This window comes from Schistocerca americana, chromosome 2 (assembly GCF_021461395.2).
Source record: "Schistocerca americana isolate TAMUIC-IGC-003095 chromosome 2, iqSchAmer2.1, whole genome shotgun sequence".
NCBI lineage: Eukaryota > Metazoa > Arthropoda > Insecta > Orthoptera > Acrididae > Schistocerca > Schistocerca americana.
In genome coordinates this window covers 682,908,897-682,935,474 of record NC_060120.1, presented here as the reverse complement: position 1 = coordinate 682,935,474, position 26,578 = coordinate 682,908,897, and the positions used below count along the sequence as shown (strand labels likewise).

General features: G+C 40.1%; 1 protein-coding gene across 3 annotated transcripts in view; it reads right to left on the bottom strand.

Annotated features, from left to right (window-relative positions):
* Positions 1 to 22,868: 22,868 nt before the first annotated feature.
* The window catches only part of LOC124596110 (inositol polyphosphate multikinase), a 352,197-nt gene continuing 348,487 nt past the window's right edge, over positions 22,869 to 26,578 (bottom strand). For all 3 annotated transcript variants that reach the window (XM_047135125.1, XM_047135124.1, XM_047135123.1), the window contains one exon: positions 22,869 to 23,757. In XM_047135125.1, coding sequence (XP_046991081.1) covers positions 23,063 to 23,757 — 695 coding nt within the window. In that variant the 3' untranslated portion in view covers positions 22,869 to 23,062. The remainder of the gene's footprint in view (positions 23,758 to 26,578) is intronic.

The following is a 26,578-nucleotide window of genomic DNA, read 5'->3' as shown; positions in this document are numbered from 1 at the left end:
TTCAAAGTCATCGCCATGCAATTCCTAGTGCATAGAAATGTGGTACGGGTACAACATTCTCAACACCGACGTTTTTGAGATTCCTGATTCTCGCGCATTTTTGTCTGCTATTGATGTGCGGATTAGCCGCGACAGCAGCTAAAACACCTACTTGGGCATCATCATTTGTTGCAGGTCGTGGTTGACATTTCACGTGTGGCTGAACACTTCCTGTTTCCTTAACTAACGTAACTATCCGGCAAACGGTCTGGACACTTGAATGATGTCATCCAGGATACCAAGCAGCATTTTGATCACAATAGCCACACATCAATACGATATCGACCTTTTCCGCATTTGGTAAATGGTCCATTTTAACACGGGTAATGTATCACAAAGCAAACACCGTCTGCACTGGCGGAATGTTACGCGATACCACGTACTTATACGTTTGTGACTATTACAGTGGCATCCATCACAAAGCAAAAAAAGAGGTACAACTAAAACATTCATATTTCTTTATGTACTACACGAATATGTAATAAAAAATGGGGGTTCTTATTTTAAAAAAATGCAGTTTACATCGATTTGACCTATGGCAGCGCCATCTAGCGGGCCAACCATAGCGCCACCTGGTTTCCCCCTTCAAGCTGGACGAGTTTCGTTCTTTGTAGTTTTTTTGTTTGATGGTTATTTCGTGAGATATTTGGCCCGGTCACTATCAATGGACCACCCTGTATGTATGATGATTAAATGCTTAAATCAAAAAATGGAAAATCCAGGATGGAATTTAACAATATTCTGAAAAGGAAAGTTGCTACTCACCATATAGCAGAGATGCTGAGTCGCAAATAGGCACAACAAAAAGATTCTCACAAATTAGCTTTCGGGCAGCAAGGCCTTAGTCAGAACTGGACGGTAAAAACACACACACACACACACACACACACACACACACACACACACACACACACGCGCAGTGTGAGTTTCAAACCCGTCTAAATCTGACTATGGCCTTACTGGCCAAAAGCTAATTTGTGAGAGTCTTTGTTGTGCCTATCTGCGACTCAGCATCTCCGCTATATGGAGAGTAGCAACTTTCCTTTTCACAGTAATGTTTAAATGCTTCCTACTTTTATTTCCCAATCATATTGATTTTATTTCACAATTAACCTGGACAATGACCGAAGAACTGTGAGATTGGCCGGACAGTATTTGCATGGCTGCATACCCGAAATCTAATAGACTATTCAATAAGCTGTGAAAAGTTAAATGCACATATAGATGCACGTATAGTTCAATCCATTTTCCTTCTCCACACCCATCGAGGGAGGTGGCGCAGTGGTTAGCACAGTGGACTTGCATTCAGGATGATGACTATTCAATCCTATGTCCAGCCTTCTGGACTTAGATTTTCCTAAATCACTTCAGGCAAATAATGACTGCATTGTCGATGAGACATTAAACACTAATCTCCCTTCTCCACACTCAGGGAATATGATTTGGTATCGCTGCATTAGTTCTGATAATGTTTCTGATGCCTACAGAATATTTGGACAAAAAAATAAATTAGTTACTGTTTTTGTTTACCCAAAGCTGTGGTTATCTGACAAATGAGGTTTTTGCCGGCAACCCCTCAATTGTCTCTCTTAAGAAATTTTAAATGGAAAAATTACCATCAAACAGAGCTGGCAGAATTTATAAAATTTCCAAAGGAACCCTGATAAGCAGGATTCATGGCTGTCATGGTAAAACACAAGATGGCAAGCCAGTTTTTAGTGCTAAAGAAGAGAGGCTCTAGTGATGAGACTTCTCAGTTGTGCAAACTGGGAATGTGTGCTGTCTGCCACAGGTCCGAGAAAACATTGAACTGCTATGTGGGGAAAGTTCTTACGAAATGGCAAAGACTTCTAGAAGTTACATTCCGCACTTTGCATCGGCAGAATAGAAGGTATGTGTAGGGTGCTGGTGTGGGAGCAGGTAAGGGGATAAGTAAGTGGACAGGAGCAGTGCCCGGAGACTGTGTGTGTGTGTGTGTGTGTGTGTGTGTGTGTGTGTGTGTGTGTGTGTTTATTTTCTATTTCGAAAGAAAGCTGACTAATTTAACAGTTGTTTTCATTGTGCCTTTCTGCGACTCCACATATCCTGTATGTGGTGAATGGCAATTTTATCTTTTTCATATTGTTGTTATTCCATCCTGGAGTTCTCACTGTTAAATCATGACAAATCCAAGATTCTGAAATGAGACCCAAGGATATAAAAACAAAATTAGTACTACTGTTACGACGGCATTCAAAAAGTAATGCAACACATTTTTGTCTGAAATCAGTTTGGTTTTATTCAGGATCCCAATACACCATATTATTCCCCATTCTTTTGGATACAAAATCCCATTTTTCAACAATCTCCAATCAGTGCGATGGCTTGATGCCACCTTACTGGGAAGTACTCTGTATGCCCTCATGGAACCACTCTACTGGTCAACGTCAGAGTAAACATCTTGCTGCATCAATAATCTCCCCATCATCCATATACTGCTTCCTGTGGAATGCATCTTTCATTGGGTTGAACAGATGGACGTCAGAAGGTGCATGATCTGGGCTATAGAGAGAATGAGGAAGAGCAGTTCAATGAAGTATTGTGGGCTTGACGACCATCACCTCAACTCTTACCAGCTGAGAGTTCAGCTACAGACTTTTTTTGGAGGAGAGGTGGTGTGGTATCACCTCGTGTATTGAAATTTTGTTTCCTGTTTTCATTGCTTGTGATGAACTTCGACAAAAAATTTCCATGATCAGTCTTGTAACGCACAAGCAATTCTGCACGAACCTAGCGGACTCTACACTTTTGGATACCCGAACTGGTGGACAAGTGTGTCAGCACTACAAAATTGTAGGAGTCGCAGCCTTGGGCAGCTGGCCAGCATGCAGGAGATTGGACAGGTTTGCGTGATCTTGTTGCAATGATGACAGAGGCTTTGCCCAACGACTCTCAATGCTTTTGTTCACTGCCAGGCTCTGTAGACATTTTGCAAGCATGTATGAATATCAGCAATGATTCGGTTTTCCACCAAAAGAAACTCAATGACAAAAGTGGTTCAAATGGCTCTGTGCACTATGGGACTTAACATCTGAGGTCATCAGTCCCCTCGAACTTAGAACTATTTAAGCCTAACTAACTTAAGGACATCACACATATCCATGCCCAAGGCAGGATTCGAACCTGCGACAGTAGCGGTCGCGCAGTTCCGGACTAAAGCACCTAGAACCGCTCAGCCACACGGGCCGGCAACTCAATGACAACACACTGCTTGGAACACACCTCCTTCACAAATGCCATTTTTGAAGGTTATGTATAGTGCCACCATCTGGTGTACTTTATGAAACTACAGGGGCTATATACGATGTCCCACAACAAATTACGCATTTTTTCAACCAAAATTGGCCAAGAGAAAAAAGAAAAATCTTGCATCACTTATTGAACACATCTAATATAAGTAGTAGCACTGTCATATACATCCCTTCCTTACCCAAAACAATATTTTCTTACCTTATGATGACCTCAGCTGTCTTTCCAAACTGTTTTGTTACATTCTTTGTGTATACATAAACACAACCATTTTTAAACCCTCCACATTTACCACAAAAAGACTGTTTCCTTTTTCAAACATACCTGTATTTCCATTTCAGTAGGATGAATTATTCTACAGTGACAACAACTGCAAGTAGTATATACTCCCACAATTCTCCATTCTTGTTACTTTTGTAACTATACTTGCTTCGAAATTTATTTTCTACTGCAAATTCCTTGAAATCAGATGTATTAGGTATACAGGTAATATCCAATAGTAATGTGTGAAAATTTAAGGTGACCACTAGCGATAAGTTTTAAATCCGGGTTTGGGTCCTGGTCCGGCACAGAGTTTCACTCATTATTATTGCGTAGTATATCATAATTAACACAACTAATATCCATCTCCATCATCAAATAAATTTCGAAGTATTTCAATTAACTGAGGATCATCAACAGTGCCTGTTCTTCCAGATGTGCATGTGTTAGTCAACCACAATATTATTGCACCTGGGAGTTAGAACGCTTTGGTTGGCTTATCGTGAGTTTAGAACTAATAGTATGAAATTGTGCACAACTGTCCTGAAGCCATTCATTGTTTGATGTATTTTCCTCAGTCACCACTGTACTTGTGTGCTGAATTGTCACTGCATGTTTCTGCCAATGGCCATGGGAGGCCAAATGCAATAATATTATGGTCGGATGGTAAATATATCTACTTGGCCTCTCATTTGGCTACTTAGGTGCTTCAGGGTGGCCATGAACATTCAGTTTTACACACAAGATTGGCATTTCCCATTTTTTAAATACTGTTCACAATCATTAGTATTTTAAGAAATAAAGGAACTACAGACACTGGTTGTGAGTGGGCATTGTTAGAAATCAATGGGGAAAGTTGAAAATTTCTGCCAGACAAGGATTTGAACCTGAGTCTCCTGCTTACTAGTCAGAAGCTCTGGCCACCAAGCTATCCAGACACAGCAGTCTTTGCAACTGCAGGGTCTACCCTAGCCCGTCTCCTGTCAGACCCAAATTCTCTCAGCTCACTAATGTAGTGCCCCTCGCCCATTTCCTGGTCTGATGGGAGACGTGATAGGATAGTCTATGCAGTTTCAATGACCGCTGGGTCTGGATGGCTTAGTGCTCAGAGCATTTGCGTAGTAAGCAGGAGACCTGGATTTGAATCAACGTCTAGCACAACTTTTCAACTTTTGCCATTGATTTCAGTCAAAGCCCACTTGCAGCAATGTCTGTAATTCCTGTGTGTTTTAATTCATAATGGCTACTGGATATGCCTGAAAAAACAGACACCAAATAAATACATTAGTATTTTGTTTGCTTTCCAGATTTTCACTCCTTTTTTTCCTCTTGTTTCCTAAAGTGCCCATGTAACTGCTTTTTCAAAAGGGTCTTAATATATCTTTTCCATTGTCTTTGAAGTACTAGATTTGTGCCATAAGCTGAGGTTTATACTTGCATCGGGATCAGACAAAAATACGGAAACACTGAGAAATGCCTGCTTGAACATAAATGCAGATGAAGACTGCTCCTTCCAATGTCGTATTTGACCATGAACGTCACCTGAACAATGCCCTCAATATTTTTCAAGTGTCAGTCGTGATGGGAACAACATTCTATGCAATTGTGAGTGTATTATCAAAGTGAGTTTGAATGTGAGCATATTTCTGGTGCCCCTGTGGCGGATTCTTCCACAATCAAGTTAGCTGCAGTTTTTGGTGTTTCAAGAAGCACCATATCTAAGATTTATAGCACAAACAGGGAAAGCGGAAAATCATCCCCCCCCTCCCTCAAACCACAATGTCAACAAAAGTATGTGTTGGGTGATCTTGCATGTGGTCATTGAAGAGGGTTTTTACAAGAAATAAGAGGATCCCAGTTGCAAAAGTCACTGCAGAACTGAATGTAACACTCGCACACCCTTTCAGCACTTCAGCAACACGAAGGGACCTGTATCACCTAGAAATTGTAGGGCAAGCAGGAATTTCTAAACCACACATCTGTGGCACAAATGCCCATAACAGAAAAATGTGATGCTGGAGCCATAAAACCTGGACTATGGAGTAATGGAAGAAAGTCATTTTGTTGGATGAGTCTTGTTTCACATTGTTTCCTACTTCTGACCAAGTTTACGTCTGGCACATGCATCCTACGCTTCCGGTGCATCCAGATTGCTCCCAAGAGTGAAATACGGTGGGGGTTTAATGATGATTTGGGCAATAGAATTTTGATACTGCATGGGCCCTTTGGTTACTTTGCAAGGTCACATTACTTCCAAGGATTATGTGACCATTTTGGCTGATAAGGTCCATCCCATGATACAATGTTGTGTGCACCCCAATGACAGGATCTTCCAATATGACAGGGATCCTGTTCACACAGCTCGCATAATCCAGGACTGGTTTTGAGAACACAAGGAAGAACTGTCACATTTCACCTGACCACCACAGTCACCGTGTCTCAATATTATAGGGCCTACTTTGGATAGGGCACGTGATCACTATCCACCTCCATCATCGTACCAGAACTTGACATTATTTTGCTGGAAGAAGGGTATAAGAGTCCCTTGAACACCATACAGGATCTGTATTTATCCATTCTGGGATGAATGGAAATGATATTCAATGTCAAAATTTTCCTACACAATTTTAGGCATGGTAATGTGTTGTATTTTCGGTGTTTCCATATTTCTGTCCATCCCATTCACCTGTGTACAATCAAGTGTTACTGAATTTTTTTTTTTTATTTTTTTTTATTTTACTTTTTTTTTTTTTTTTTTTTTTTTTTTTGTTATTTACGAAATAAACTGCTACAAAAGGAAAAATACTAATGACATTACTAAGGAACTTATTTTCACATTGTTTTTGTGGATACATGTCTCTTACCTGGAAATGTACCTTTACCCTGTGAAGAGTCAGTCGGTCAAAATTTATCAACTCACAAGGGAAACTCCCCATCACACCCTCCTCAGCTTTAGTGGTTAGATGGCCCAGTGGAGATAGTCCGTCAAAAACTTAACACACATCAAGCATGAAAACAGGAAGGTGGTTTACTGAATTGTGGGGAAAAAAGCAGCAAAATCGAAATGGTGAACAGTCCAAGCTCAACATCTGTAACACTGAGCAAGTTTGAGTAACGGTGGCATCTCGGTTATGTTGTCACGGTGTTGCACTGCGGAGGGTGAGATCCATGCTCAAATCTGCCTCATGTCCCCATTTTTTGTTTTATTTTTTTTAACAAAACTATGAAATGTCTATCCATTCATTGACATGTCTATTCACTGTATTCAAATATGTATCTGTATGGTGGTGTAACGTCAGCTTGCAAAAGCAAAGTGTAAGGAAGGGACTTCCAGTCATATGTACCTATTTGTACCATGTCACTGATATATTCCTACCACACGAGACATATTCTATAGCCAATGTATAGTATAGTATAGTTACTTAGTAATGTCATCAGTCTTTTTTCCTATTGTAGCAGTTTTTTCCTAACTTACAAATAAGTGGAAAAATGCTCACAAATACTTGATTGTACACAGGTACAAAAATATGGAAACACTGAAATTACAATACATTACCATGCCTAAAACAGTGTAGGAAAATTTTGGCATTTAACATAACTTCACTCATCCCAGAATGGATAAATACAGATTCTTTAAGGTTTTCTAGGGAATCTTGTATCCTTCTTCCTCCAAAATAATTTCAAGTTCCGGTAATAATGATGGAGGTGGATATAGATCTTGTGCCCTCTCCAAAGTAGGCCCAATCGTATTGAGACACAGTGACTGTGGTGGCCGATGAAATGTGACAGTTCATCCTTGTGGTTCACAAAACCATTCTTGGATGATGTGAGTTGTGTGAACAGGAGCCCTGTCAGATAGGAATGATCACATAATACTTGGCAGTAACATGACCTTACAAGTAACCACAGGGCCCATGCTGTGTGAACAGGTGTGTGCCCTATTTGGACTGCAGAAGGAGAACAGACATATCAATGACAGGATGGGAGGTTCATAATTTTATGTGTGTGTGTGTGTGTGTGTGTGTGTGTGTGTGTGTGTGTGTGTGTGTGTGTGTGGAGGGGGAGGGGGGGGGGGGGGGACAAATTACGGCTCATGATAGAGATTTGAACACGGATCTCCCACTTCGCAGCCTAACACCGTGACCACACAACCACAATGTCGTGATTCGTGCACATTGCTCGATATTGCACATCTTGCGCTCGAACCTTTCACTGATTTTATTTTGATTTTTTCATAGTTCCATAGACCTTCGCCCTGTTTTCAAGCTTGACCTGTGTTCAGTTTTTGATGCGCTATCCACTGGGCTATTTTACCACTAAATCCGAGGGGGGTGCGATGGGGAGTTTCCCTTGTAAGCACTTGGGCAAGCAGTTGTGATAACTTTTATTACTATTGTTCTGGGTTGGTGGGAGAGCCAACACCGGGTACTAGAGGAAGCCGAAAGGCACGCGTTTTAGCTCACGAGGGCTGGCGTGAGGTCTGGAACAGGACAAGGAATTTAGACTTTAGAAAAACGGACGTAGCTGGTGGAATACTTAACTTTAATCCATTAATGATGAGCATCGCTCTTGATGGTACATGACTCAGTATCAATAGTAACTGGTAATGGCGTCTTGCTAGGTCGTAGCTGAAGGCTATGCTAACTATCGTCTCGGCAAATGAGAGCGTATTTTGTCAGTGAACCATCGCTAGCAAAGTTGGTTGTACAACTGGGGCGAGTGCTAGGAAGTCTCTCTAGACCTGCCGTGTGGCGGCGCTCGGTCTGCAATCACTGATAGTGGCGACACGTGGGTCCGACGTATACTAACGGACCGCGGCCGATTTAAAGGCTACCACCTAGCAAGTGTGGCGTCTGGCGGTGACACCACAACTATTACGTACATTTTCTTTTCATTTTAGGCTGTTTAGGCCAAGTGACAGCTGCTTCCCACATACAGGAACTTTATCTGTTGGCTAGGAATAATAGATCAGTTTTCCATCAGTTCAGTTCACAATTAGTATAGTGCATCATCTACATCTACATTTATACTCCACGCAAGCCACCCAATGGTGTGTGGCGGAGGGCACTTTACGTGCCACTGTCATTACCTCCCTTTCCTGTTCCAGTCGCGTATGGTTCGTGCGAAGGACGACTGCCGGAAAGCCTCTGTGCATGCTCGAATCTCTCTAATTTTACATTCGTGATCTCCTCGGGAGGTATACGTAGGGGGAAGCAATATATTCAATACCTCATCCAGAAATGCACAGTCTCAAAACCTGGACATCAAGCTACACCGTGATGCAGAGCACCTGTCGTGTAGAGTCTGCCACTTGAGTGTGCTAAACATCTCCGTAACGCTATCACGCTTACCAAATAACTCTGTGACGAAACACGCCGCTCTTCTTTGGATCTTCTTTATCTCCTCTGTCAACCTGACTTGGTACGGGTCCCACACAGGTGAGCAATACTCAAGTATAGGTCGAACGAGTGTTTTGTAAGCCACCTCCTTTGTTGATGGACTACATTTTCTAAGGACTCTCCCAATGAATCTCAACCTGGTACCCGCCTCACCAACAATTAATTTTATACGATCATACCACTTCAAATTGTGCCGTATGCATACTCTCAGGTATTTTACAGAAGTAACTGTTACCAGTGTTTGTTCCGCTGTCATATAATCATACAATAAAGGATCCTCTTTCTATGTATTCGCAATACATTACATTTGTCTATGTTAAGGTTCAGTTGCCACTCCCTGCACCAAATGCCTATCTACTGCAGATCTTCCGGCATTTCGCTGCAATTTTCTAATGCTTCAACTTCTCTGTATACTACAGCATCATCCGCGAAAAGCCACATGGAACTTCCGACACTATTTATTAAGTCATTTATATATATTGTGAAAAGCAGTGGTCCCATAACACTCCCCTGTGGCACGCCAGAGGTTACTTTAACGTATGTAGACATCTCTCCATTGAGAATAACATGCTGTGTTCTGTTTGCTAAAAACTCTTCAATCCAGCCACACAGCTGGTATATTATTCCGTAGGCTCTTACTTTGTTTATCAGGCGACAGTGCGGAACTGTATCGAACGCCTTCCGGAAGTCAAGGAAAATGGCATCTACCTGGGAGCCGTATCTAATATTTTCTGGGTCTCATGAACAAATAAAGTGAGTTGGGTCTCACACGATCGCTGTTTCCGGAATCCATGTTCATTCCTACAGAGTAGATTCTAGGTTTCCAGAAATGACATGATATGTGAGCAAAAAACATGTTCTAAATTTCTACAACAGATTGATGTCAGAGATATAGGCCTATAGTTTTGCGCATCTGCTCGAAGACCCTTCTTGAAAACTGGAACTACCTGTGCTCTTTTCCAATCATTTGGAACCTTCCGTTCCTCTAGAGACTTGTGGTACATGGATGTTAGAAGGGGGGGCAAGTTCTTTTGCGTACTCTGTGTAGAATCGAACTGGTATCCCATCAGGTCCAGTGGACTTTCCTCTGTTGAGTGATTTCATTTGCTTTTCTGTTGCTTGGACATTTATTTCGATATCAGCCATTTTTCGTTCGTGTGAGGGTTTGGAGAAGGAACTACAGTGAGGTCTTCCTCTGTGAAACAGCTTTGGAAAGCTGTTTCAATGCCATTATCATCCCAGAGTGTCTGTATATGCTGTTTTGATCCACTTACTGGTTTAACGTAAGACCAGAACTTCCTAGGATTTACTGTCAAGTCGGTACATAGAATTTTACTTTCTAATTCACTGAACGCTTCATGCATAGCCCTCCTTACGCTAACTTTGACATCGTTTAGCTTCTGTTTGTCTGAGAGGTTTTGGCTGCGTTTAAATTTGCCGTGAAGCTCTCTTTGCTTTCACAGTAGTTTCCTAACTTTGTTGTTGAACCACGGTGAGTTTTTCCCGTCCCTCACAGTTTTACTCAGCACGTACCTGTCTAAAACGCATTTTACGATTGCCTTGAACTTTTTCCATAAACACTCAACATTGTCAGTGTTGGAACAGAAATTTTTGTTCTGATCTGTTTGGTAGTCTGAAATCTGCCTCCTATTACTCTTTCTAAACAGATAAACCATCCTCCCTTTTTTTATATTCCTATTTACCTCCGTATTCAGGGATGCTGCAATGGCCTTATGATCACTGATTCCCTGTTCTGCGCTTACAGAGTCTGTTATTAGTAGGTCCAAGACGTTATCTCCACGAGTCGGTTCTCTGTTTAATTGCTTGAGGTAATTTTCGGATAGTGCACTCAGTATAAAGTCATTTGATCTGTCCGTATCACCTGTCCTAAACATCTGAGTGTCCCAGCCTATATCTGGTAAATTGAAATCTCCACCTAAGACTATAACATGCTGAGGAAACCAATACCATATTTACACTGTTTGCTTCTTCTGGATGTAGATTTATTATGATTTGTATTTCCACCCTGTAGAGAAACCAGATGCCAGAATTCCATATAACTGTGGGAGAACTAGTGGGTGAATTAGAACACAAAAATAGTATCTTCTGCAGGCACATTGATTACACTCTCTAACTTTCAGCAAACTCAAGGGAGTATTACAGAATGAGTCAGCTTCCAGACACCTACCCTTTGTTTGGCGTGTCATCTGCCTGTCAAAATTATAATATTATTGATAATATTGTAAGGAAGATTCCTCATGGATGAACACACAGTATGCATTGTAATCAGCTGCTACAATGTAGATTAGTGATCATAAAACTGTGACTGACCCACGAGCTGTATGCGGCCCAGATCAAGTACCCATGCAGTCCGCTGTTCTCAGCTATATTTTACAATCATCTGGATTTAGCAACTAACAGCCAAATCCAGAAATGTCAAATAACATCAAGAGTTTCTTAAGAGTGTATTGTTGCTGCTCAGTAACAAACAAAAATACAGTAATGTTTTAAGATGAACATAATTTGAACTGATGTTCATGAATTGGGTTGTGAACTAAGTAAAATTGACCACTTACCTCAGGGGCAGAGGAGTAAGTAGTGTGGTCTCTGCTGAGTTGGGGATATGAGGAGGGGGATGTTTTATTGTTTTACAAGGAATATGGAATATGGAGTTTAATTGAGAATGTTGTTTGTAACACAATTAGTAGAAGAAAAATGGTGTTCAAAACATTTAGTAATCATTTATGACTGTAGCTCATACTGCACTCAGAAACTAATACATTTTGGGGAAGCTGGAGGCAGTGTTTTGATTTGGAGTTTTTTGGCACACTGTGAGAGTGCACTGTTGCTAACATTTGGTGAGGAGATGACACATAAGCACTGAAGAAAGTGAGGGGCTTGCGCAGTACAGAGGGGGACGAGTTTGCTAGCAGACAGCAATATGTGAAGGTGGCCGAGGACAGTGGAAAGTTTTGGTTTTGAAGGCCACCAGTTTTTCTGTTTAGAGGTGACTTCGTGAAGGGCAGCCACTTATAAAGTAGTCACTCCTTCTGGGAATCTCCATAACTGTTGTGAAACATTCAATGTGGTGGAGCCAGGTGTTGACTCTAGCACAAATGTAGCCCACTTCATCGAGGTTTACCTAATGCATTCTTCGTTTTTTTACAACTTAAAGGACTTGCACACACATTCCAGCAACTGGTTAATATGTTCACTATGGGGTGTGATCACCTCTGAAAGCGTTACAGGCCTGACATTTACAGGACATGCTGTGAATGACTTTATCAATCTCATGTTCAGGCAATAACACCCATTCTCCATGCAGAACTACTCGCAAGTCTTAGAGAGTGGCTGGTGTGATGCAACCCATCACCCTAGTGCATCACAGACATGCTCTATGGGATTTAAATAGGGAGAGTGAGTAGGCCACACCATGCTTGTAACATCTTCCATTTTCAGGGAAACATCAAGTGCCCATGCTGTATGATGTCAAGCATTATCATCCTTCAGTACCAAGTCTCGGTCCAAACCATATCACAACAACCGCACTTGAGGTCCCAAGGTCTCGACACAAAACCTGACAGCAGTTAGAACTTGCCGATTCACCCACACAAAATCATCAAGAGATGTTCGAGTGGTCAACATAACCCCTATCCACACCTTCAGGGATCCTCCTCAATATCAGACTCTCTCCACTGTGTGTGGGTCCCAAAATCGTGTTCCACATTTCCTCCAGATAAAATTGGGACATCTGTGAAAAGAACATTGACCGCCAAGGTGGCATGTTGATGACTCCACTCTAGATGTTCCACTCTGTGAAAACGCATCAGAGCACAAATACAGAAGGTCTCGAACAATAAACGTCAGCTACTGAAGCCTTCTGTACACCATTTGCCTCAATACAACTTTTTCAGTGGATGCTGCGAGGTCAGTTGCCAGTTGTGTGCAGCACTAAGGCTCTACTGCCATCTCCTTACAGCTAAAGAATGGCCTTCCCTTTCTTATGTCCCTCATGGTTGGCCCTGCCCTGGTCTTCGGGATACAGCTTCTGTCTCTAAAAATGTCACCACATCCGAGAAACAACAGAATGATTCACATTAAGACATAGGGCCTCATCAGTTTGCGACCATCCTGTTCCCTTTCTTCGTATGGCTCACCACCGCAGAGTGTCCAATAGACATCTTCTCTGTGCCATACTGCACCGTCTGTGACTGTATACGCAGCAACTGTGGATGTGGGACTAATCAGCAAACACTACCCTGTTTGGTAGGTGCCTTAACATCATTGGCATGGTTGCCCGTTGGCTGGAAGACCATCTTCCGTACTGCATATGGTTGTACTGAGCTCCATTGACAGTTTGTATGATCATATCGTAAATTAGACACAGGAAGGGGAAACAGTGGTTTGTTGCTTTAATTTTGGACACCAGTATATAACAGAAGTTAATGGTGACCTCCCACCTGCCATGTTACATCATAGAGGGGGAGGGGGGCCAGAATGTTTTAGAGCTCTAAAACACCAACTGTATCCTATCCATGTAAAATTAGTGGGACCTCTGGCTTCTGATGCCAAACGTAAATACTATCTTCTGACCGACTTTTCAGGTCAAGCCTTGGCATTCTACATTGGTAAACCCTGTGTTGTAATTTAAACTATTACTGGTGCTTTACAATAATTTCTGAAAGTGCAGTGAGCTCCTTTTGGTCTTATTGGTATCTCTGAAACAAGTTTGCATAGTTTGTGTTTTTAAAATACTTTTGCTGTTTGGTCTAAGCTCTTTTGGGTACATTTAATTTTTGAGAGTGTCACTTGTCATCACCTTCCCCCCCTTTGGGGGTGTTAACAGTGCAGCAATTAGATCACTTTATTAAATGTGCACACACTATCAGCATGTAGGTCCATGAATCATAACCACATTCTGCTACCATTGAAATGGTTAAGGGCGTGAGAATTCAGCAGTGGTAAACTACTGGGCACAGACTCGGTGGAAAAATTGAGTTGTATTTCAATACCATAAATCTATGTCAAGCACACCCTGGTAATGTGAGCACTTTTATCAAATTAACACAATTACTGCACTGTAACATCACCAAAATCAAAATATTACGAAGGTGCCAATAAGTTACAATATCAAAAATTATTTAAATGTGCCAAAAGTAGATTTAGACCACTTACCAAAATTATTTTAAAAACATAAGCAATGTAAACTAGTTTCAGAGACACCAATAACAAGACCCAGAATTATTTACACACACACACACCAAAAGCAGCTCAAACCACTTACCAGATATTATTTTAAAACACTAGTAATGAAAAAATAGTTAAAATTACAACCCAAAATTTACCAATGAAGAAGGCCAAGTCTCGGGCTAAAAACTTGACCAGAAGCCAGTATTTACATTTGGCATTGGGAGCCAGTGGCGGTACCTTGAATTTTATGTGGGTAGAGTACAGTTAGGTTTTAGAGCTCTAAAACAGGATTACAACAATGTAAACATACATAAAAAAAGCATCCTAAATGAATTCATATAATCTAAAAGAAGGAACTATTTCTGCCCTGTTTTCCATTTACTTTAAGAAAGTAAAGGATTTAGCACCAAAACAACGTAATATAAGGTGCTGCCCAGACAATGCATAATACTGGTTACTAGGAATACGCAAGGCACACAACGGCTACAATTGGCACTCCCTTTTGGAAATTTTAAACGAGGAAGCTGCCAGTCAAACTCTCACATGGACTGTAATCACTGAATTGCACCAATATAAGTCCAATCATGTTGTGTCCCCCCCCCCACTAAGATGGAAAACAGCATCTGGGAGCTCACTCTTAACTTTCGTTATAGGAAGGTGATAACTGCCACGCAGCCTTGCAGTGAGTAAACCTCCATGAAGTACGCTACATTTGGTGACAGAATTGAAACCTGGCTCTACCACAATGAATGTGTCACAGCAGCAAATGAGACGCCCGAACTGCGCTTGAGTCATAATAGCACCATCAAGATTATCATGATGCTAAATATCATCTACCGTAGTAACATTTCAGGAAGGCACCTGTCCTTCATTTCTTTAAAAAACAGTGTACACTGCCCTCTGCCTTCTATGATCAACATAAAATGGACAATGCTGATGCAAAGCTTGAACAACATGAAGGACTTAATATTCGGGATGGTGGGCGGAATGCGAATGTAATATGCCAAGTGCAACACCGTTGCACAAATACAGCACATCTGTACCATATGCTGTGACCCTTTGGAAGGAATGCATAGAAACCTATACGTAAAAAGTGTGCACACTCAATTCCAGTTAGAGTATCCAATAATGGCTGTTTACTGTAACAAACCAGCTGTTCATTCATGGACTCTTACAAGATACATGCCAGGAAACCCTGCAGAATCCCAGAAACATTCTTGGAATTTTACCTGTCACATTTACCTTGTCAGCCAGTGAGGCAGAAAAATGTCATAATGCCAGTTCTTTTTCTTAATTCATTGTCTTTATTTAATGTTTTTTTAATACTTAGATTTAGCATAAAATTTCAATAGCAAACTGGTAAGATTGTTCGTGGTTACAATCTTCAAAATACGAATAAAATAATTTTGTTCTACACCAAATTTTACGTTTATTGTTCCATAATTTTTGTAACAGTTAATTCATTTTCATGCTAACACATGAATCTCCTCTCTCAGTACTGCAATTTCTTTAATTAAATTTGTTGGCTTTTTGCAGCATACAAACAGCCATTACAAATGCTTATGTTAGTGACTACTACTAAATTTTAAAGACAATTGTTTTGTACATATATATAAAATGACAAATTCCGTTTCTTTGATGCACAAGAGCTTTTTATTGGCTTCTTGTAAGTAATGAACTACTGTATAAAACTTAATTTTGAGGTTGTTCTCTCTCATTAACCTCTTAATATTTGTCTTCATTTTATGAGGTTTTTCCACAATTTATCTTGATGTGGATTACATTTGAATCATCCCAATATGATATATGATTATGATCATTGTTGTCTCCTTGATGTTTGCTACATGTGGGAGAGCTGTCACTCCAATCCGGGGATGTGCAGGGAAACATGCCTTTCCCAGCCTTATTCTAATAATTGCTGTTCCTTATTTCCTTGGGAGATCTTTGTGGCTACAACACAGTTTGGTTGATATAGTACACTGAACTGAAGCAAATGAAAAACTCTTTCTGCTGTTATATTTGCTACTGAGTTCTTCACTCATAATAATCTTCTCTTCTCTATTTGTGAAGAAAGTCGCAAAATGGAAGCTGTGTAAATATACTTAAAACTTATCTTTTTACTGAATATGAAGAGATTTCCTCAACACAAGGCGAAAATTTGTTAGAATGTGGCATGTGAGGGTGCTCCATTACTATTATGAGTTAATGTTTAAAAATGAAAGGGATAACTCAATGTCTATTTATTTGAACAAAAATGAAACTATGGTGAATGAACATTTCACAGTTGTTACGTACAAACTGTAAAATTTGTATATCTCGCCTGCAAGAGAGAACGTGCAGCACATTCCAAATTATTCAGGAATTCTTTTCCAGTAAGGATACAGTGCATTGTCAAGAGAGATTTGTACCAATATTACTGAATTTTTCCCATTACACTCACATAGTGAGCAAGGGGGAAAAATTTGTTGATGCATGTCAGTCCACACCCTTATGTCTCATCTTATTCCGACTATCTTTCGTCAAGATATATAATGGAGACTGCACAATTGCCATACACTGTTCTTCAAATACCAGTTCCCTAAATTTTCCCAGCAAGGTTTCACAAATACCTGTCCATTCTTGCAAAGATTCCCATTAAAGTTATCTGAGCATCCCCGTTACTTTTTTTTGATAGGCTATAAAGACCCACAATCATTCTAGCAGTGTGCATTAGTTTGTTTGAAGTCTGCTGGTATACCTATTTGATAAAAGCACTCAACACCAGAGTGTATTCACAATATTGGGCACACTAATATTCTGTTTGTATGTTCCCTGACAGGTGCCACTGTACTCTTCTAGAACCCCCCCCCCCCCCCCCCAAAATTATAAGTACTCCATTGCCTTCCCTACTACAGATTCTTACATTTTCATCCCACTTCTTATGTTTACCCACTGAGGTGATACGACATGCAAAGCAAGTTTTAATATGATGCTGAAGCAGCCTCTGTTGGTGGAGTGCACAGAAACACAGTTAATGTAATTTAACTGTTTCACACAGTGATAGCACACTGACAAGTATCTGTCATACCATGCAGTGTAACACGCAGTGCTGGTGCACCATGCGTCATACAAGACACAATGTAAATGAAGCAACGTTGCATCCACGAGTCTACTCAATTTTTCTGTAAATTTTCTACATCTCGAGTAAAAAATTAAAAACCCTGCTCTTTAAATTTGCATGTTCTCTGCAATCCAGTCTCTCTCATTGGATTCTAAGGAAACTATTCAGCAAAAAAAGGATTTTTTTCTTTTTGCATTTAGATGTCTTGCATTACAGCTTGATAATGAACTGTATTTTTTCCCCCTCACTATTGCCCATAGTTATTGTGTCACTTCAACATTAAATAAACCATGGTGCCCATTTTGAAAAGTTTGCCATGAAAAATGAAGTTTCTAGCCAGTCTGTTTGGTGGAGTTTAGGGCATACATTGCTGCATATGAAATGTAGCTGTTGTTGTAGTCTTCAGTCCAGAGACTGGTTTGATGCAGCTCTCCATGTTACTCTATCCTGTGCAAGCTGCTTCATCTCCCAGTACCTACTGCAACGTACATCCTTCTGAATCTGTTTAGTGTATTCCTCTCTTGCTCTCCCTCTACGATTTTTACCCCACACGCAGCCCACCAATACTAAATTGGTGATCCCTTGATGCCTCAGAATATGCCCTACCAACCGATCCCTTCTTCTAGTCAAGATGTGCCACAAATTTCTCTTCTCCCCAATTCTATTCAATACCTCCTCATTAGTTATGTGATCTACCCATCTAATCTTCAGCATTCTTCTTTAGCACCACATTTCGAGAGCTTCTATTCTCTTCCTGTCTAAAATATTTATTGTCTATGTTTCACTTCCTTACATGGCTACACTCCATACAAATACTTTCATAAACGACTTCCTGACACTTAAATCTATACTCAATGTTAACAAATTTCTCTTCTTCAGAAACGCTTTCCTTCCCACTTCCAGTCTACATTTTATATCCTCTCTACTTCGACCATCATCTGTTATTTTGCTCCCCAAATAGCAAAACTCATTTACTACTTTAAGCGTCTCATTTCCTAACCTAATTCCCACAGCATCACCCGATTTAATTGGACTACATTCCATTAACCTCACTTTGCTTTTGTTGTTCATCTTATATCCTCCTTTCAAGACAGTGTCCATTCCGTTCAGCTGCTCTTCCAGGTCCTTTGCCGTGTCTGACAGAATTACAATGCCATCGGCGAACCTCAAAGTTTTTGTTTCTTCTCCATGGATTTTAATACCTACTCCGAATTTTTCCTTTGTTTCCTTTACTGCTTGCTCAGTATACAGATTGAACAACATTGGGGAGAAGATACAACCCTGTCTCACTCTCTTCCCAACCACTGCTTCCCTTTCATGTCCCTCGACTCTTATAACTGCCATCTGGTTTCTGTACAAATTGTAAATAGCCTTTCGCTCCCTATATTTGACACCAGCCACCTTCAGAATTTGAAAGGGAGTATTCCAGTCAACATTGTCAAAAGCTTTCTTTAAGTCTACAATTGCTAGAAACGTAGGTTTGCCTTATTTTCTAAGATAAGTCGTAGGGTCAGTATTGCCTCATGTGTTACAACATTTCTACGGAATCCGAACCGATCTTCCCCGAGGTCGGTTTGTACCAGTTTTTCCACTTGTCTGTAAAGAATTCGCGTTAGTATTTTGCAGCTGTATCTTATTAAACTGATAGTTCGGTAATTTTCACATCTATCAACACCTGCTTTCTTTGAGATTGGAATTATTATATTCTTCTTGAAGTCTGAGGGTATTCCGCCTGTCTCGTACATCTTGCTCACCAGATGGTAGAGTTTTGTCAGGGCTGGCTCTCCCAAGGCTATCAGTAGTTCTAATGGACTGTTGTCTACTCCCGGGGCCTTGTTTCGACTTAGGTCTTTCAGTGCTCTGTCAGACTCTTCACTGTATCATATCTCCCATTTCATCTTCATCTACATCCTCTTCCATTTCCATAATATTGTCCCCAAGAACATCACCCTTGTATAGACCCTCTGTATACTCCTTCCACCTTTCTGCTTTCCCTTCTTTGCTTAGAACTGGGTTTCCAACTGAGCTCTTTATATTCATGCAAGTGGTTCTCTTTTCTCCAAAGGTCTCTTTAATTTTCCTGTAGGCAGTATTTATCTTACCCCTAGTGATATACACCTCTACATCCTTTTATTTGTCCTCTAGCCATCCCTGCTTAGCCATTTTGCACTTCCTGTCGATCTCATTTTTGAGCCATTTGTATTCCTTTTTGCCTGCTTCATTTACTAAATTTTTATGTTTTCTTCTTTCATCAATTAAATTCAGTATCTCTTCTGTTACCCAAGGATTTCTATTAGCCCTCATCTTTTTACCTATTTGATCCTCTGCTGCCTTCACTATTTCATCTCTCAATGCTACCCATTCTTCTTCTACTGTATTTCTTTCATCCATTCTTGTCAATCGTTCCCTAATGCTCTCTCTGAAACTCTGTACAACCTCTGGTTCTGTCAATTTATCCAGGTCCCATCTCCTTAAATTCCCACCTTTTTGCAGTTTATTTAGTTTTAATCTACAGTTCATAACCAATAGATTGTGGTCAGAGTCCACATCTGCCCCTGGAAATGTCTTACAATTTAAAACCTGGTTCCTAAATCTCTGCCTTACCCTTATATAATCTATCTGAGGCCTGTCAGTATCTCCAGGCTTCTTCCATGTATACAACCTTCTTTTATGATTCTTGAACCAAGTGTTAGCTATGATTTAGTTATGCTCTGTGCAAAATTCTACCAGTCAGTTTCCTCTTTCATTCCTTACCCCTATTCCATATTCACCTACTATGTATCCTCCTCTCCCTTTTCCTACTATCGAATTCCAGTCACCCATGACTATTAAATTTTCATCTCCCTTCACTATCTGAATAATTTCTTTTATCTCATGATACATTTCATCAATATCTTCGTCATCTGCAGAGCTATTCGGCATATAAACTTTTACTACTGTGGTAGGCGTGAACATCGCATCTATCTTGGCTACAATTATGCGTTCACTATGCTGTTTGTAGTAGTTTACCCACATTCCTATTTTTTTATTCATTATTAAACCTACTCCTGCATTACCCCTACAGGATTTTGTATTTATAACCCTGTATTCACCTGACCAGAAGTCTTGTGCCTCCTGCCACCGAACTTCACTAATTCCCACTATATCTAACTTTAACCTATCCATTTACTTTTTTAAATTTTCTAACCTACCGGCCTGATTAAGGGATCTGACATTCCACACTCCGACCTGTAGAACACCAGTTTTCTTTCTCCTAATAACAACGTCGTCCTGATTAGTCCCCGCCCGGAGATCCGAATGGGGGACTATTGACCTCTGGAATATTTTACCCAAGAGGACGCCATCATCATTAAACCAAACAGTAAAGCTGCATGCCCTCGGGAAAAATTACAGCTGTAGTTTCCCCTTGCTTGTAGCTAATGTAGCAAATTTGTTTTAAACACTAAAGAGAATCACACCACTTTCCAGGCTCAACTAACTACGTGGTACACATATGAAAAGTTGTCTCTGCAACAACATTAACAGCAATGCACCAAATACAAGGCTATTTCTGCTTGCTACGCAGTGCTACTTTTTTTTTCATATGCTGCCATTACAAACCAAAGCCTTCACTTGCATGTGTGCTTTCAAGCTCAGAAGACGTCTGCACCTGTGCAGTGCGCACCATCCACTGCTACACCATCAATGGTGATTAGTTACCCTTCAAATCCAGCAAGGCACCTGAAGCTAATCTTATGCTCTTGTAAAACTGAACACTTGTAGATATACCATCTTATGAACCACACTGATTAAAGCACCACGCGAGGTGGTCTTACAAAAATTAAACTTTCGATAGTGGAATTTGTAATGTTATAACACTTGCACCAACTTACCTTATTGCAACGTGGCCTCTCAGCAAGAGAAATGGCAAGTCAAATTTGTATCTTGCATTGTCATAGTGCCTGATACTAGTTACTGCAAAAAGTGAAAACTGTCTGGACTTATTCAGTAGAATTATTGGAACAGAGTGTTCATGAGAAAACACAGCTGAACTATGTTTGATATTTATAGTGCTGTATAGGTGCACCCATTGCTTCCTTTTCTTATACTGTCTGTCGCTGATTGCATCACTCCCGTCAGAACAAGAGTGTCACATGGATAAGCGTAACATCACATAACCTTTCAAGTGGTAACTATGTCTACTATGCCTATATGATGTCGTCGGCAGCAGAGGCTTATCACCAATCGTATAATCTCACCCCCCCCTCCCTCCCCCCCTTGCCCTCCCCCTTCAGTGGGGGAAGGTAAAATGTTATTCCCAGAGAATTCCTGCTTTTCCAGAAGAATCACCACTCTGATCATAATGTTGAGGCTGAAATATGTCTTATGTTCCTGTTAGAGGAGGACAGTAGCAAACTGGTTGATAATTTCATAAACCTTTCCTACACATTTTTGCAAACATGAGTTACCTGCATTGTTTTCTAGTCACACCGACTATTCACTAAGAGGTGTTCTCAATAAATATGAGCTAGGGAAAGTGCTAACTCTAGTGTCTTAAATGTAGGAGGAGGAGATTAGTGTTTAACGTCCCGCCGCCGACGAGGTCATTAGAGACTGAGCGCAAGCTCGGGTTAGGGAACGATGGGGAAGGAAATCGGCCGTGCCCTTTCAAAGGATCCATCCTGGGATTTGCCTGAAGCGATTTAGGGAAATCACGGAAAACCTAAATCAGGATGGCTGGAGACGGGATTGAACCGTCGTCCTCCCGAATGTGAGTCCAGTGTGCTAACCACTGTGCCACCTCGCTCGGTGTTGTCTTCAATGTAATTTTTATTAAATGCATGTGGGGCTTTGCAGCTCACATTAATCTCAGGGCCTTCATTACGATCCAACAGACATCAGTTGCCATGGATTTATTCTTAAAATCTTGTTACACTGGACTAATATTAGGTCACGTGTCCATCCTCATTATGCCACATGAACACTGTACGAGACATTTACTATGATCAATCTAATGTCATTAAAAAACACTGTCCAATCACAAAAAACATTCGTGTGGGTGACCAGTATTTATTTTTAATAACCCAAGGTAAACAAGATCCAGGAATCCCTGCACGTGCGGACATTTTAGTGTCTTTCATTACTGCCCCTCCCATTTATGAGTGAAGGTTTGAACAAAATGAGGTGTACTATCAGCATGATTTCACATATTATTGATATTCCCCTCATTCTCAATGCCAAAGGCAAACAATGAAGAGGCTCAGAGGCACACATTACAGTGGTGTGCACTGACCATCTTATTAGGTCATAGCTAAAATCACTCCTCCCCCAAATTATGTTAGCTGGTGTAATAAAAATTGGTTTCCTATTGCTTATGGTGGTTTCTCATCTCATATTTGAAACGTGCTCCTCATGTTAGTGAATATTTTGTTGATAAGCAATCAATTTTCCATTTACCACAAAATCACCGTGAATCAACAGACTGTAAAATATTCTTTGAAAGACTGTCATCTTAGATTAAAAGCAATGTAAATGTTTCTTCTTGTATTAAAAAAACAAAATATTTTCCAGAGTACAAAAATATATTTTTTATTAAATATATATATCTCATATATAAAATAATGTAACAGGATATAAAAGAGCGTATTGAACTATAAAATGCCATTTACAGAAAAATATGTAATATTAAAAATTTATTTATAAAGTGTACTCCAAATGTGATAAAAATTATTCGTATTAAGGAAAGAGTTCAATAGGTTTCAATGGCTTCAATCTCTACCATATTTCATAATCCAGTCATTTGATGTTAGCAGACTACTTCCTCAAGTAAGCTTTCAAAAACTTTAACAAGATTTTCAATCCCTTCCAAATAATTCACATCTGGATCACTCCCAACCCCTGGGAAAGCGTGTGCGAAGTCAATCATTTTAATTTTCACCCACGGCTCTCGTGTACCTCGCCTCTCAGCACTCAGCAAGTCCTCCAATTGGAATGTGTAATTTTCTTTCATTGATTGTAGATCTTTCTCATAATTATTTATAAGTGAATGTGTCCTACATATTTCTTCAAAACTTGGATGCCAGCTGTCATCGCTGAGGAAACTATTCTGCCTGGAAAGAGATGAAGTAGGTGTGCCAGATGCAGACGTACTGGCACTGCTGGAGCACGAGGACAGGCGCGTCGACCTATCTGGGAAAAATACAGATTGTCCAAGACGATCTGGTGTCAGTGGAGCTTCAAACAGTGGAGATGCAGGTGGACTGTTGAAACGGCCATTGGCACTACAGCTGGCTGACAGTGTTGGGCTGAGAGGGCGTGCCAGCCCCGTGCCCAATGTCTGGCGTAAACGTCTAGCATCATAAATCAGCAACAGAGAACTTGAATAGAACCGGTACAGTCGCTGAGACCTGCACCAGCATAGGATACGCCACAGTCTTGCCACAAATTGCAACACTAAGTGTCTACTCAACCCCGAGTCAGCATTCAGGAACATACGGAATGCTGGAACAAATAATGACAAATAAATCCTCACAATGCAAAAATCATAAGAGAGCACCTCTCTCTCTCTCTCTCTCATGGTGACTGCACAGCTTATGAACATTTAAAGAAAGTAATTTTTATGTGGCATGCCCTCCACGTAACAGCAGTCAATACGGAAACAAACAACATACTAACACATTTCAAATTATTAATAACAGCATCTTATTATTTTATTTCGATTCCCCAGCGGCAATGATCCTATACCGGTTGCTAAATAATTCTTATGATGCCTGATCTGAAAAATTGAAACTGGTAGCAAACAGCTCGTGGCATGACATAAACATTACTTTCTTTAGAGACGCAGGAGCATTTATTAAATAGAGCAAGCATATTTTATCTTTTTGTCAACTGTCTAATTGGTTTTTGCAGATTAGACAATCTCACTCTACAGTAAACAGCTTCCAATTATTTTTAATGCTGGATACATGTGTAGTATTTTACATGGTCTTCACTGGTTACTTTGGTTTCAACAAAATTCCAGTGGTCACTCTTAGTAATATATATCATCCATCCAAAAAGTTCCAAGACTGATTTTATTCCTGGCAGATAACCAATGTCAGTTCAGTAACTATGGCAGCTTGAACTAACGATTTACAAAAAAAAACTGTAAAGAGAGATCAAACTTTTAATGAAATGATTCATCTATAAGGAAGAAATATCTGACCCACCTCATTTGCTGTAGATGTTATCAAGCATCATCAAAGGTACATAACATCAGATGTTTCTTTAATCTATTTGATTTATTACTTTCAGAGAAATCAATTCACAAAGCTTTTACTGATTTTCTCTTTTTCTTTCAAGTTTCATTCAAAAAGCATATTACTGCCAACACCTCATTTGCTTTCCTAGTACCCGCTATTCTTGAAATGTCATGGATTTAGTACTAAATTCAAAGGAAGTGTTTTTTGATCGTTAATCACATCGACTTTTTTTTTTTGTTTCATGCACAAAATAATAGGCATTGAAGACATTAAATTTCTGACACCTCATTTATTAGGTTGGTGCTCAAGTTCGTAGTGTTTTTGTTTGCATATTGGCATTCAGTTTGCTATGGGTTTATTAATCAACCGCCATTTTTGACTTTCAGTTTACTATTGCTATTTGAGTTAACATTAGTGACTCTTCACATTCAAGACAACCCTCGTGGTTTGACAAAGACTGTTTAAACGAATTAACCCACGATGCTCCATATAAATGTAGTTAAGAATTCTGATCATTCCACCATCTTGCGACAAGCAATAGGGAAGGTTGAAAAATCCGGTGCATGAGCACTGCATGCACTACACTAAAATCACAAAATCTGTGGGGGGTCATATGTGCATCTCTGCTTGCTTATCATTAATTGGCTCATGACAGACTACTGGTGATGACAAATAGTGTATTTATGATAACATAAGGAAAAGAAAAAAAATGGCTGAGCCCAAACAATGCAACTACTCCCTATACAAAGACCTGTGTGCATCAACAAAGGATAATGTTATGCATCTGGTGGAACAGTGACAGTGTGTAGTATGAATTGCTTCCCTGGGGTGTAACCATCACTGCTGACAATTATTGTCGACAGCTGGGATGTCTTGCAGACACAACCCAAGAAAAATGACCAGGAAGAGTGTGTGAAGTGATACTGCTCCATGATGACCCCTGCCCATATTCTGCTACCAGACTGACAGAACACACTATACACCAGTTGCCTTGGGAAGTCATTCCACACCCACCTTTTTCACCTGATCATGCACTCTTACATTTTTATGCTTTCTGCTCTCTTTCATATAACCTTCAAGGAACTTCCTTTCTGGATGAAAAAGCGCTCCCAACATGGCTGAATGAAGTTCTTTGCCTCAAAACAATGCAATTTCTACAGTTGCGGAACTGAAAAGTTACCCCAGCATTGGCAGACTGTTATAAATTGTGGAGGACAATATATTATCGATGACTGAAGTCCCTGTTACGTGTATCTGTTGTCCTTATTAAACTTAAGGGAAAACGCTAGGAACTTATGCACCAACTCAAATCAGGAAGTAGCTTTTCATGAAATATTTCAATTATCCCTCAAATAACTAATTAGATTACTTATGAGCAACTGAATATTTTTGTTGCAAAACGTGACCTCACACTGGTCAATCTGATACTCCAATTCATTCATTTCCCACACTCCTCTTGGTTGGAAAATTCAGGCAAAAATCCATTGTTTAATTTATGCGGAGTCTTTTTTCACTCTACTCAAATATGTGACCAAACAAAAGGTGTACATTTGACTTGTCAGTGTTAAATAGTGTATGTGCGACAGTAATTTGTCAATGATATGTAACAAATTGCTGTATGATAAGAGAACATTAAATACTGTATTTATCTTAAAGTTGCTGAATTACTCCTTTAGAAGAGTTGCAAACTTATTACTAAGGTGTACCCACGGAATCTGTCAACTTACAGCTGCGACTTTTACTGACAGAAGTGTTTGACAGCCACAACTCACAATGTTTTGAAGATGAGAAAAACAATGGTGCATGGACACTTTACTGAAATGCAAAACACACACAATTCTGTTCTGGAAAAGATCATGGGCAATGAGACTTGTTACGAATACATACCTGCCACAAAACAATAAAATGCAGAAATTCTCATGAGGGGTCAATACTTTGACAACATAACCAACATTAAAGTCAATGAGACATACGAGTTGAACAACATCCCAAAGAAGGACTTTTCTGACGTTTCACTCGATTGTACGAAACTTTCTATGCATTGTACTCAAGTGGAGAGGGAGGGGGATACTATGTATAGC